The sequence below is a fragment of the Mercenaria mercenaria genome, chromosome 1 (assembly GCF_021730395.1).
Source record: "Mercenaria mercenaria strain notata chromosome 1, MADL_Memer_1, whole genome shotgun sequence".
NCBI classification, from domain to species: Eukaryota; Metazoa; Mollusca; class Bivalvia; order Venerida; family Veneridae; genus Mercenaria; species Mercenaria mercenaria.
The window spans coordinates 90648935-90663886 of NC_069361.1; the positions used below are offsets into that span (position 1 = coordinate 90648935).

At 36.9% G+C, this 14952-nt stretch overlaps 1 protein-coding gene across 2 annotated transcripts in view; it reads right to left on the reverse strand.

Annotated features, from left to right (window-relative positions):
• LOC123530733 (mis18-binding protein 1-like) overlaps positions 1 to 13497 on the reverse strand; it is a 58106-nt gene extending 44609 nt beyond the window's left edge. For both annotated transcript variants that reach the window (XM_045311512.2, XM_045311506.2), the window contains exons 1-3: positions 13426 to 13497; positions 3068 to 3160; positions 877 to 1429 (exon numbers count right to left, since the gene is read on the reverse strand). In XM_045311512.2, the coding sequence (XP_045167447.2) occupies positions 877 to 1429; positions 3068 to 3160 (646 nt within the window). In that variant the 5' untranslated portion in view covers positions 13426 to 13497. The remainder of the gene's footprint in view (positions 1 to 876; positions 1430 to 3067; positions 3161 to 13425) is intronic.
• Positions 13498 to 14952: the final 1455 nt, after the last annotated feature.

Below are 14952 nucleotides of genomic sequence, written 5' to 3' on the forward strand. Positions count from 1 at the left end.
AAAGCTCACCTATGCTAAAAACTGATTCTGCTGTAAAACCTGCAACAAGGCTTCATACTGATCATTCTAGTGAAGTTTCATTCAAATCCCACCAGCAGTCATGATAGTATAGAAGTAGCTTGGACAAATTTTATCACAAAATCATATGTGCACCTCAGTAGTGAAGCTTCCTGTGAAGTTTCCTTGAATTCTAGCCAGTAAAATAGACCGGACAAGAATATCTGGGATAGACTCTATGTAAATTATGTGTGAAAATAAAAGGGCTATAACTATGTGAAAAATCATTCTGTCATAAAACCCATAACATATACGTAACAAGGCTTCAAACCAATCATTACCTCAAGGGTTTACCCATAAATAGAGTAGAAGAACTAGTGTGGACAAATATAAAGACCATAATTCTGCAATAAATACTTAGACATACCAGGACAGGTGAGACTGAGACGATTATGGTCCCATGAAAATTTATGGGGAGAAAAAAATATAGCAGAATAAACCAGTTCAAGATTTAATTGAGCAGAAAATACTAAAATACTAACAGGCCGACTTAAATCACAAAATGTATGCCCAATTATAGAAGGCTGACATCAGGTCCATCCCTGTGCACCCACTGAAGACATTATGTATCAATATATATTGTCTGTAATATAGTCAGGAAAAACAAATCCTGTTTTGTAGCACTGCAGCCTCTAAACTGGCTGAATGAAGTTTCTCTAAAACTTTTCTAACCATATTTCAATTTGTAAAACATGCTTAACTGTGTACTCTTTCACTGCTGTAAAATTTTAATGCTATGTTTTGGGGAAGCTGACATATATTTTGTTTATTTCTTTTACAAACATTTAAAATAAAGACTGGGAAACTGTGAGTACAAACCTTCTTTATTTGTTCCAGAATCATAGAAAGCCTCTTGGAAATTCTCTTCATAGGTCTTATCTACCTTATTGCCTGTACTGCTGCCAGATTTTTTGCTGTGTACCTGGTGTCTGTACCCATCATAATGACTACTATTACCCACAATGCCAGTCAAAATTTCTGGCATAATGCTAGCAGGTTCATGCACTTGTGGCTGCCTATCTGAGTGTGTGTGAAAATGTCTGTCACTAACATTGTTTGCCATACCAGGATCATTTTCCTTGTGACCATGTTCCTTTTCATGACTTGTGTCCAGTAAGTTATCCCTTTCAAATCTTGACTGACTCTTCAAGCTCTTAAAAATGTCTGCTGCAGAGGGGTAAGATGTATTTGAAGGAAACGTAGAATTCAGACTTTGCGGTGAACGAAATGGCTCAAATCTTGCACATGGAGAAGCTGTAGCATATCCGTGTAGTTTTGGAATAGCAGACGCCGACATCGGATGACCTTGACTGGAACATGGTAGGACAAAGCTGTTGTTAGAACTGTCTGTGTGGTGACCATGGAATAGCATCTAAAGATAAAAACATTTCAGGAAATATTATTAATTTCAAAAGCCTATTAAAGCGTCTCCCATTGCTTTTACAGCTTTTTACTGAAATAGTTTTAGAAATTATTTAAAGCAGTAGGCAGGACTTCATATTTGAAACTTAAACTAACCCTACATAAAATCTTGACAGTCAATAGGTTTTTTTTTAAATCTAATCTCAATTGTCATGAACTTCATATAATATTCAACTGAAATGAATGAAAATTAAAAAGCAAAATGATTCTTAAGGCAGAAAAAAAAAGATTGTTTCTGGTAACATGCTCAAGAAAATTAGGGTAGGTAGGTCGGTATTTTTTTTTTTGGATTTTTTTTTTATTAAGCCAGACTTTTCGGAGCTTTTTTCTGTTAAAAAAAAATGAATACAAATAAGGGGGTTATGCCTTTAGAGCATCAGTAAGTTGATTTCTAACATCACTGACCATGTTTAAAGCATAAAAAGTGCAGTTTTGCAACTTTTTGTTAAAAGGTTGAAAAAAAAAACATCTCCAAGGCCATAAAAACATTTAGGGTCAGGCCAAAAACTTAGGGTAGGTCGGGATACCGGAAACAATTTTTTTAGGCCTAAATATCTTGCCACCTTCCAAAGAGAAACTGTCTTTACCTTAGTAAATTTATCATTTAGGCCATAATAAACTGTAATTGCTCGCTTATTATCCTCGTCCGACCTCATTTTCATGACTTTTTTATTTTCTATACAAGTTAGCTGTTTCTTTTAAATAATAAAATCATATTTTTATTTCAAAAACTATTTTTATTATCCATTAACCCGTACCGTGCTAAATTTCTATAATAAACTTGTTCATCTTTCAATTTGGACAGTACCATTAACTGCTGAATGGGGTACTTACCAAAAAGATACTGACTGAATGGCAAACAGTGCAGATCTTGGTCAGACTGCAAAGGCTGATCAAGATCTGCACTGGTCGCAGGGGCAGTTTCAATTGTGTCTAGTATGATAAGGGTTAAACTAATTGATATGAACTCTACTGTATATGTTTTTTTATATTTTTACCTTGTCAGTTTTTGCACTTTCATGCTGAATACTATCAGTTATCAGAAATAAAAAATAAATACATGTACCCACGCGCCCTTTCCAAGAAAGATTTAGATGATAATCTTACAATTAATTTATGACTCTAAAGGCAGCCAGCTTCAAACCCTTGTTTGGTCCACAATAAAATTTCGCGATACAGGTATAATAGAATACAGAACTCACTTTTGAAAAGTGCAAAGACGAAAATAAAGCACAAAATATATGCAAATAAGAAAGGGATTGAAACAGCAACTAAAACTGACATGTTGTGTACAAATATCTTGAGGAAAAACTTCTCTAGGTTAGTTTATATTAATTTATTTTAGGCTTATTGTGAAACAAGTTCTACAAGTTACATTTATTACTCTCATCTCCTCATTCCTGTATTGCCATGAGAGTATCAGAGAAGAAAAGCCAGTTATCCTTTTAATGCCGATCAAAGCAGAGTTAATGATACCATGATTTGGCTGTGGATTGTACCCACAACCTCCTGCACTCTAAGCAGATGCTTGACCACTAAGTTATCTTTTCACAAAGTAGGCTGGCTTAATTATGCTATAGAAATTTACCTGTGGTACTGGACTTTCACGAACAAGTTGTTCTATGTTAGAATCAAATGCTCGTTGACTAAACAGTCTAGAATTTCTGTTCTGCATACTCATCTGAAATAAAGTCAATGTCTTTTAACTTGTTAAACATAAAAAGAGGAAAGGTCATTTTCAAAAGATAAGTACTTTTCAAATTCAAAATAAAACTAGAGCTGCTTTTGAGAAAAGCGCATGTCTCCCACAACTGCCTAATTACTGTCTTTATATACTGTTTACTCACAGAAAATATACCTTTGATAGTTTTGGAGTAAGCGGCCTATCTGTAAGTTTTGGAGTAAGCGACCTATTGGTAATTCAAGGGCCATAATTCCGAAGTGCCTGGGCCGATTTGGCTAGTTATCGAACTTTGCCAAACACATTTTGTTCAAGTTTGGTGAAAGTCAGATGAGAAATATTCGACTTAAGAGTGCGAACAAGATTTGTGACAGACGGACACAAACACAGACAGACGGAGTAAATCAATATGTCTCCCACCACACAGTGGTGTGGGAGACATATAAATTACGATTTTTCTATTCCTTTTCTTTACATTTATTCAGTTCAATTTAAGAAGTTTTTGGGCACCAATCAAAGCAAAGTATAAATGTTTGAAGTTTCAGCATAACGTAGCATATCACTTTGACACCTTCCATGAAGACCCTAAAGAAGTCTAATGTAATAAAATACACCATTCTTTTACTGTAGGCTGCATCTGTATATATATCTTTATATCATTTATTTTTCATCTTCATGAATTTCTCCCGCCATGTCAATGATGTAAACAGGGGGTCATCTCATTCACACGAAAATTACTTAAAGTATCACTATTCATATGTTTTTCGTCTGATATTTTGGTAGAACTAAGATAGTTCTTGAAAAACTTGTAATTAGATATATATGTTTCGATGTATGGAAGGCGGTACACGCCATAATGTTACAATGTAAGTCTATGGGAAAACAATTGGTGGTCTCTAACCTCAACGTATTCAAAAATACAGTTGGTAATTCACTATGAATCTGGCTAGCCTATAGTAGCTTTATACATGTACATTGTGCCATATTTCTACCTTAGTTATATAACCGGGGTCCATTTTTCTCAGGGAAATTAGCTATTATTAAACAAGTGGTAGAGTTCTAATATTCTTTTATTCCATTCTAAATAATAATGTTGTATCACTTTTCAATAATTCCAATTTATCAATTCATAGTACATAATAATTTATTATTCTCAAAGTTTCCAAAGTATTTCTTGCCTAAAATATTAAAATATCCATTTTGACTAATTTTGAATGTGGTGCCTAAAACAAAAACCTAAATCTAACTCAAACTCAAAACTGGCTTCTTTCAACTTTCCCTCCAAACTCTGCAACCTATTCATTCACACCCACTTCAGACTTCCACCAATCACATCACACATACTTCATACTTCAACCAATCATATCACACATGCATACATTAAAATCTGACCTGTACTTGTCTACTCCAGTGGCTTATTACTTCTGATACTAATTAACACTTACTAATTAAATTATTACCATATCAAATTCTGTCTGGAATATCTTTTGAAGTAGCAGACCAAATCAAATGCACATATGTTTAGCTATAATTATTCTTAGATAAGTAATAAACTGAAGAAAGGTATGGGTACTCTGATGAAATAATGACTTAATGTTATTTTAATAATTTTCATAATAAAAATATATCTAAAATATAGAACTGGTCACACATATACATGTTTCGATGTATGGAAGGCCGTACATGCCATAATGTTACAATGTAAGTCTATGGGAAAACAATTGGTGGTCTCTAACCTAAACGTATTCAAAAATACAGTTGGTAATTCACTATGAATCTGGCTAGCCTATAGTAGCTTTATACATGTACACTGTGCCATATTTCTACCTTAGTACCCGTGAGTTTTTGACAATAGCCCTCATTTCCATAATTTCTCAGGGACGCATGGGTTTGGGGCTTATGACATGTAGTTTTGAAATGTATTAGTACAATTACTTACGAAAAGGATAGTATAGAAAGTGTTTTAGAACAGTCTATCTTGTTTTTCTCACAGCAGTGTATTAAGAAGTAAACACAGACTGCAGAGGTATTGAGACAGTACCTTGGGGACAAACTTCTGACCGTATGCAGTGACCGGGAAAGAATTTTTGTGCATGGGACAATAGCCAATCATACACAAAAAATTATGTGACATTTAGAAATTTTATGTGACATTCAGAAATTTCTATGGGACAGTTGGAACTTGTGTACTAGGAATCAGCACTAGTTTTGTGTATATATCTTTGCAAATTACTGGTAGAACTGAACAGTAATCCTTACCCCTGAAACTAAATGTTAGTCTTGCACACTAGATCTAAATGTAACATACACTTCAAAACCATGCGACAATGTGGAACAACTACTTCAAGTTTGAATCAAATCCATTTAGTAATAACTGAGATATAGTGAAAATGCATCAAAATTAACCTTAAATTCAAAGTAAAAGGGGGCAAAATTCATGAAAAATTGGTGGAAGAGTTAGCACCTTGTGTCATATGAGGTGAGTGATAAGGTGGAACAAAGACCTATAAAATACACAATGGAAACTGGAGATAATCTCGCGTCATCTCGTGTTAGCGCATTATCTTATTTCAAAGCGTTTGTCGACTTGATCAATCGTGATCAAATCAACAGACGCTTACTGAAGTATAAAACTGGTGGTACGGCTGGCACGTAAAAAACCCGAATCTAGTCCATTTTTCAAACGACAAGTGTTGATTTCTCAGACTTCCAATCAAAAATTCATTCCTTCCCCGTGTAGAAAATACTAACAACATTAAAAAAGCACCATTATCATTATAAACAAACGATCTGATAGAATGATATCTTATTAAAACAAACGATCTGATAGAAAATTATCTTATTTCAAAGCGTTTGCCGACTTGATCAATCGTGATCAAATCAACAGATGCTTACTACAACGAGATCCCATTCAGTTGCCACGGGATTTTGGTGAGATTTGCTCTATATGCCTTTCAAGTTGCAGATCTATTTATTTTTATAGCTCTTTTGGTGGAACAACTATTTTAAGTTTGAATCAAATCCATTTAGTAATAACTGAGATAGAGTGAAAGTGCATCAAAACTTTAACCTTAAATGTTAAGTAAAAAGGGGGATAATTCATGAAATATTGGTGCAAGAGTTATGGCCCTTGTATATATGATGTTGGAGATGATGTGGAACAACTACTTTCAGTTTGAATCATCAAAACTTTAACCTGAAATTCTAAGTAAAAAGGGGGGATAATTCATGAAATATTGGTGTGAGAGTTATAGCCCTTGTGCCATATAATGTGGGTGATGATGAGGAATAACTATTTTAAGTCTGAAACAAATCAATCAAGTAATTACAGAGATAAAGAGAAAGTGCATCAAAACTTTAACCAAAGTGCTTGCTGTAAATTGGCTCCCCTCCTTTCAATAACAGATGTTGTTGATATACACAGATCTTTGATTTTTCACACCTTTTGGTTTGTGAAACAGGTAAAAGGCATAGTTTTGCAAACACTTTTCTCTTTCTTGGGGGCATGTAGTTTACTTAAATTAAAAACTGACATGAAAATCAAAGTCTAGAAAAAAAATATGACGGTAACACACGTTTCTAAACACCGAAATGCTTTGACTCCTCACACTGGTTATGACCCCTTACAACAGATTCATACTCAAAAATATTCGCAATTTTGTCCTTTCACATTCAATACGATTAAGACATGTGACGCAAGGCGCACCAGCACTTAAAACTTATGTGACTTTTTTTAATGTGACTATGGCGCATGGGTTTCCCAGTCACTGAAATATGCCGAATAAGTTTGGACGTGACAGCAACTGTCAAAAGTTATCACGCTGTCCCGAAATATCCTATTATTTGGACTAAACGTCTGTCTGATCTATCTATCTTCCCATAATGTCAAACCCCTCCAAGGACGTAGACATTTGGCGAGGTGAGGCATGATCAATACAGCAAATGGCTGCATTGAACTGCTCAGAGGTTGGGAGGTGGACGTTACAGCAGGAGGGAGATAATTCCAGTGATACACTCTTCTGTGGAAGGAAGAATACTTTAAGCAGTGTTTATTCCAGAATATTTTTAAGAGGGGTCAAAGGGCCCCATTAAGGCACAAATGACATTTGAAAAAAAAAAACAACAGGGGTCACGAAAGAAAAGCTGTTTTACCCGTAATGAAAAGTTGTAATTTTAACACTTTTGCTACATGCAGCTCAACGTATTATTTTTGCTGTTCTTAAAACATAATTACAAATCATAGTGTAGAAACAGTTGCTAGAACTGCTAGTCGCAGACTCATCAGTCGAGAACCGTCTATCAACAAGTGTTTCGCCCCGTTACTCTCGATACACTCTCCTGACGGTGGGGCCAGCAGTGTTGATCAGGCACTGCTTGTCTGCGATGGCTGCCATTCCTTATCATTTCGGCGTAACCAGAGCCAACTGGACGCTCTCTCGGCAGCTTTTCCTACTGCATGGGCTGTGGCTTTCCTTACTTTCCCTTTGATGCCCAATGCGCCAAGCATTCTCCATAGTGACTGGGCTGGGAATCCTCAACTGCCGACTTCTACTGGGAATAGATGTGTTTTCCATCCCGCTTCGTTGCAGGCATCTGCCAGGTCTTGGTACTTGGCTGACTTGCGTTCATATGCTTCTTCTGTTCTCTCCTCCCAGGGCACAGTCAGTTCCACCAGTATCACCTTCTTTGGAGACTGTGACCACAGCACAATGTCTGGACGTAGGTTTGTTTGTATGATGTCCGGAAACACCAGCTTCCTTCCCAGATCCACACGCATTTCCCAATAATATTTCATAATATTCTTATTGTTATTAAAACCTAACCACGGAAAAGTCTAGTCCAACTAATTGTATGTGAGTCGCAATATTGTGATAACTTTTGCATAGGTCAATATCTCTCCTCCAATTACAACATAGGAAGGACTTTTTCTGTGTTGAACCTTCCGTGATGATTCTATGCGGCAATTTTTAAATCGCACTTTAACTATTAAAAAACAAAAATATTAGTGAAATTTTAAGATACCTGGAAAGGATATCCATTTTTTCCTTCCATTCAACTGATGTTTATGTGAATAAACAGCAAAACACGAGTTTGTCACTGTTTTAAACAAAGCACCCTAAAGTTTACGCATATTTTACATGGCTCCTATTCGTGTCACGTGATCGATAACGACCAGCTGTGTACTGAGTGTAATGGCGGACATGTAAATACAGCGAGGTAGCCAAAATGAAACAGTGTTTACGCAAAATGATTCAATTTTATTTTGTTTTATGGTTTCATCATTTTAAGTATATTGACTGATCGTGTTTTAACCTAAATCTATATTCACCACAGAAAAGGTCTTTACTGGTTTTGACGTAAAGAGAGGGATTCTGCCTTATCATGAAAATATCTCAGAATCAGTTCTGACGTCAAACTATTTGGACTAGGAAAAGTCCGACAGCCATTTACTATGGAATGAATGTTTTTCGCCTGATTCTGACGCCACTGGGTGATTTAGTGGTCTCGGACAAGTCATCTTTCTTTGAACTTTGTTCTCCATCGTCTGCCGTTTTCAAAAATTGGATTTCTTTTTTCTCCGAATTGTGCACTTTTTGTCTGCCTTTGCATAGCAACATTGAAAGCTGCCTGTTGTTAAGCGACCGGAGACAGGCTACTATTTTTACACCAACCAATGAAATGGCGCCTTACGTCATGGGAAGAGTCGTATTCGATTCACAACTGCTGGAAGTCGGCGCTCACAGCTTGAATATTTTGTTTTCTGAAAATATGTGCGCCCCATGGGCTCTATAGAGCGAACATTTATGCGCCCAAATAGTAAAATACGCGCCAATGGCCCCATGGCACGGCCTGGAATGAACACTGTTAAGTAATCTCTAGTTGCTGTGAATTCTTGTAACTGAGGGAATGGAAGTGACATGTTGGATGAGTGAAAGGAACTAAGAAGCCTTCTTTGGGGATGGCAACTAATTCATGGTGGACTTTGTACATAAGGGAAAGAAATTAAGTCTACTATCAATACGTCAGAGATCAATGCAAAGAAATAAAATTCTTGTCGCGACTTTCAAAAATCTGTACATTGCCAGTATTTTGAATTTGTAGCATTTGGTTACACTGAAGAATGGCAGATGAGGCCCTTGAAGTTTGAGGGATTATAACATGTCTGTGAAACTGGAGGTCTGACGGTAGTCAGCCTTAATCCAACAAGCTGCCCATCTCTAGACAACCTCTATCTGGTCTATAAATGTTTGGTTATAGGGTGACCACACTTCAGAGACATATACAATGTATTCCAGATGGGGTCAAACAAGTGTCTGGTAAGCCGTGGACTTAATGGGTTCAGATTAGTCAAAATAATTTGACGTTCATATTGCTTTATATCTGTGTCGGGCAATCTACACATCAAAACTTTGAAGGACCAAAATAATGGAAGTTAAATCACAGTACACAGTCATGTAAAGTTATTGGTTTTATATGGCGTGTAAACACACGGTAAATGTTGATCATGTACAGTACATACAAAGGTTTAAATCACCAGAACATTCGTAATTTTGGATATTATTTGATAATTTTAACATAGATTAATGAGGAATTGAATCCCCTTTAGTTACATGTAAGTTATATTTTAATTTATGGCCAATTCGTGAAATAATCGACATTTAAACCTAAAGCATGTAAAGCGTCGGCAGCGATGAAAATTTCATTGGAAGTTGCTTCAACTATTTTGGTCATTCGAGTGTTTGACGTGCGTGGGGATATTGCCCATATGAAAAAAAAAATCTCAATATTTCCTAGGACTGTGTCAAATTAGTATAGACTAGGGTTCTGATTTGACCTTGATGTTTCTGTGCAGAAACCCCAACGTTTGATTTGCTTTCTTTTTTGACCTACTGATGTGGGCTTCCCATGAAAGATTATTTAATATATGCACCCAAGTTGACTGATTCGTATTGACCATATCGACATTATTGATAAATCCTGTTTTCCGGTATTTCCGTACATAGGGTCAGGGGGGTCGGCGAGATTAACCGATATAAAGACCGTGTACACTATGAGCGATTATTTTTGCCAGAAGATAAGAATTTATGAAAGATCTTACTTTCTCACAAAGGAAATACTATTCTACGACTTCGGCAACATTGTTTTTTGCAAAAATAATCTGTTTATCTTGAACAATGCAAAAAATTTCACACCTTCGGTATCGTGCCACGGAAGCGGCAGTGTAGAATAAAAGATAAAATTTCAAAAATAAAGTAAACTTTGAGGATATTTTTGCTATATTTTAATTACAACAATGTTTAATGATAATCTGCAATACTTTTTTTTATTCATTTTCTTTGTTTAAAACTTTAAAAAAGGATAATCTAAACACTACCGCCATGTAGCGTAATGGCCGATACCCCCCTCACCGTGAAAACGGGAACGGGCGTTTATTAGTGGTTTATACCTGAAAACGGGATTTTATCCATAATGTCGATATCGTAAATAGGACTCCGCGGAGGGTGGGAATATACCTAATTCTCGATATTCCGTGGTTTCTCACTGATTCCGTGGCTCTCAAAATTACGCTTGTGCCGCTGCCGCGCATGTCCGAAGTTCATTCAAGTTTCTCAGAAAGTTAAACAAAGATTTGTGAGCACCAAAAATGCGCAATAAACGGGTAAGTATTGCTTATTTACTTAAAAATACGGAAATGTGAAAAAAAACCTTTTCAGTGCTAAGGAAAAAGAGGGTGGCACACAAAAACTTTTATTAAAATACAAACATGCAAACGATTGACAAAATTGTAGCAACACATTAAGCAGTCCCCTAACTAAATACTGAGCAGTGTAATTTGTCAGTCATATTCATGGACGATTCACAACCGGGTAAAAATAAGAAATTTCTATTCCTTCATAAAACATAAGAAAACAGAAAATGTGGTGTAGCACCTCTTAAGCATGAGGGTCTAACATATACTGACCCTGCCACCAAGGCCAATATACTAAATGGGCAATTTGAGTCGGTCTTCTCAAACCACAACCACTCAGTTTAAAAGCAACTCTGCAAAAAAGTTACTACAAACACTTCCGCACCCCAACATGCCCATGATCTCCGTTACAGAGAGGGTGTTGATAAAACTCCTGCGGCTCTCTCCAAACAAAGCCCTGGCCCAGTGAACTCTCACCAAGAGTTCTAAAAAGCTACACCACGAGATAGCGCCCATCCTTACAATTATATTTAGGTCATCCCTGGAAACTGGCTGTGTCCCCCCAAATTTGGAGAAGTGCAGTTTCGCCCCTGTTTATAAGAAAGGCCCGAAATCCAAGGCCAGTAACTACAGGCCAATTCTCTCACCTGCATAGCTTCCAAATTATTAAAACACATTCAATCTCCAACATCATGACACATCTTGACAAAAATGACCTCTTAAGCCAGTACCCAGCAGGGCTTCAGATCTAAGCATAGCTGTGAATCACAACTGATCAGCTTTACACAAGAAGTTTACGACAACCTTGACAAGGTCAACAACAGATTTTAATAGTAATTGGTTTTTTAGTAAAGCATTCGACAAGTTGATCACAAAAATTGATATTTAAATTTAAATGGCTGGGGGGTCCACCCTCTGGTATCACAGGGGTAAAGTTCTTTCTGAAGGTCGAACCCAAAGAGTAGTTGTAGTCGGCTGCACTTCTGACACCCTCCTGTCCTGTCGGTGTCCCTCAGGGATCCGCCCTAGGCCCTGTCTCTTTCTGCTTACATTAATGACCTACCAGATTCTATTAGAAGAAGGCAAGACTGTTTGCAAAATGATACCATAGTATACCTTACAGTCAAGTCCTCATCTGATCCCAAACACTACAAAAAGTTTTTGTACCCCTTGAAAAGTGGGAACAGGACTGGTCAATGGAATTCAATCCAGACAATGTAGGTGCTGGAATTACTCGCAAACAAACCCTGTCATGTTTCCTTACACCCTGCATGCAAGGAACTGAAATCTCCCGATACCGCTAAATACTTAGGTGTTACACTAACAAGACTTAAATGGTCTGAACATATTAATCTATTTCCTCTAAAGCAAACAACTCTCTAAATCCATCAAAAAAAATGTTCAGACAACAAACAAAAGGTAAAAGAGAAAGCTATAACACCTAGGGTCCGCCACAACTCGGTATTGCTCATCCATCTGGCACCCCGGGCAAAAGTCCCTCTATACAAAGTCAAAAAGTGCAAAGATCTCTGCACGGTTTATCTTTAACGACTATAACTATAAAAGCAGTAACCATGATTAACACCCTAAACGGGAAAATTTAGAACAACGGCGCATACAATCTTCTCTCATCTATTTTTAACAAAATCCGAACAAATCAGGTATGCGTCAACCATAACCATCTAACACCGACCAAAACCTGAACTACCTAATTCCACAGTCCCGTACTAAAATACCACATGATTCCTTCTTCCCCGTACAATCAACTATGGAATGGCCTTCCCCATAGGGCGTCCAGCCCCAGCTAAACATATTTGCTGACGGCTGGCCACTGTACATCGCATAACTTCCTTCACTATGTTTTTTAACTTAGCACCTGTAGTAATTTTTATTCTTTGCACCTAATGAGTTTTCTCTTTTTTAAAACACTGCCCAACAAGCGCCTTCCAGTCATAATCGTTAATGATTGTTGGAAGTATCATGTAGATGTAGATGTAGAATGTACCCTTCACCATAGCGACCATCAATTAGCCAATCAGAGCCACGGATTCAACGAGAAGCTGCCAGCTGATACGGACCAATGTAGGTCAACGTACATGAGGTGAGATTTTTCATTTTCTGTCATATCTTGTTGATTTTTTGACTTAGCATGGTTATATTGAAAGGTTGGCGCGTACTTTTGGTTAAAAAAACAACATGCGAATACCTAACATCAAAATGCGCATGCGCAATTTAGCAGTTAAGACCCACGGAAATACGAAACAAAAGCATAGGATGTTTCTTCTTGCGACGTGGATAGTTTGACATTTGGAGGGGTTGAATTCCATATCCCACTCTTTTAACATTTTGAGGTCATTTTGGAGGGTAACTGATTCATTTGCAGGTGTCATGATTGTGAGGTAGACTGCTGTATCATCTGCAGACTAGCAGAGGCGGACTTTGCCTTTGGTGTTAAATATTTTGTGGGAGGTCATTTATATAACCTTAAAGAGCAGGGGACCAAGGATCTGTTTTAATCTATGACTATTTATACAAGTAAAGTTTGAATATAAAAAATGCATGTTAAATCTCTTACAATGGTGCCAATTTATTTGCGAACAATTTCTACAATTTTGTTTATCCCGCCATACTTCCGGAAGTTGAAAGTGAAGGCTAAAGTCTGTTCTTTTCCGGACTCTACAGTATAGACACTCTACTGCTTGTCAGACAACAAAAAATTTTAGTAGCAAAATAAAATAAAACAGATTAGGACTAAACAGAAGAGAAGGGTAAATGTGTTAGTGGTTAAAAGATAGCATTTTTGTAGAAAGGCCAGACTATCTATCTATCTTCCGTTACCGTCGAACCCCTTGCAGGGACGTAGACGTTTTGCGCGTCAAAATCATAAGAGAAAGAATATAGTGATAAAAATGAAATTTTCTCATTACAGAGTTGGTGCAGCCGTTTTGCGCATGCGCGGAATTATTATCAAATGGAACGCACGGCAAAAATACTCATTTTTTTGCATGTCCGCACGCATTTAGTGTATAATGTGCATAATATACTGACTAAAGGTTAGGGTTAAATCACCATGGTTACAAAATATATACATTTAAGGTTTTTTTTGTTCTAATTTAGTAATTCCGGTATATCCCGGGAGTCTGTAATATATCACGGGCGCACCAACTCTGTATTTAGTCACAGCCGATAAAAATTTAGAGTGGAAGAAACTAAAAAAATAACTTTGGTGAAATAAAAAGGTTAAACTTGAGTTAGCGGGATAACTAGGGCAGACATTTTAAAGGCTGCAAACCGCGGCACTGACTTCTCTAGGTAGGAGGTGGCGACACTGGGGGGTAGTTGGTTCCATGGTACCATTTTCTCGAAATAAGAGAACTTGTAATAGTCAGTGGTTGCAGTAATTAACCTATAACTTGGGGAATGGCCATAGCGGGACACTCGGGTCATTGTGGAAAGGTAATCTACGATTGGGATAGCAACCAGATCATGATGAACCCTTATAGAAGAGTGATAACCTAGAATCTATGGTAAGCAAAACTGAATATCTGTGAGGTTGGAGAGTTTAGAAAAACGCTAATAGTCACAATAGACTGTGATTGCACTTGTAGGACAATGGATGATAATGTTGGTATTTCGTTGTCAATACCTTTTCAATAGCTTAATGGTAAGCGGGATTAGAGACTATAAAGATTCCCTCCGAATGCTGATCGGATCACGAGGATATACAGTATGTAAAGAATTTGTACAAATAATGTGCATAATAGGAAATTAAATTTAAAGTCAGAACAGTTACATTTTGCAGTCACACTAGTTCGCAACATGAATCATTATAAACAGAGAAAATTTATATGAACAAATTACCACCACAATAAAATGCAATTGCCGCACGAGTGTGCATATTCCTATTTAGACAAATTTACAAATTCCATTTAACAGGTAGGACTTGTAGGAAATTTTGGCAACGGTGTCCAATAACATGGAAAGTTTGGAGTGACAACGATGCTCAGCAGCACTTTGGATGAATGAAATTCTTAATTTTGTCCCCTAAATACGACAAAACATTTGTTTGTTTTTTTTTTCGTGTTTTTTTTCTGTTTCACAT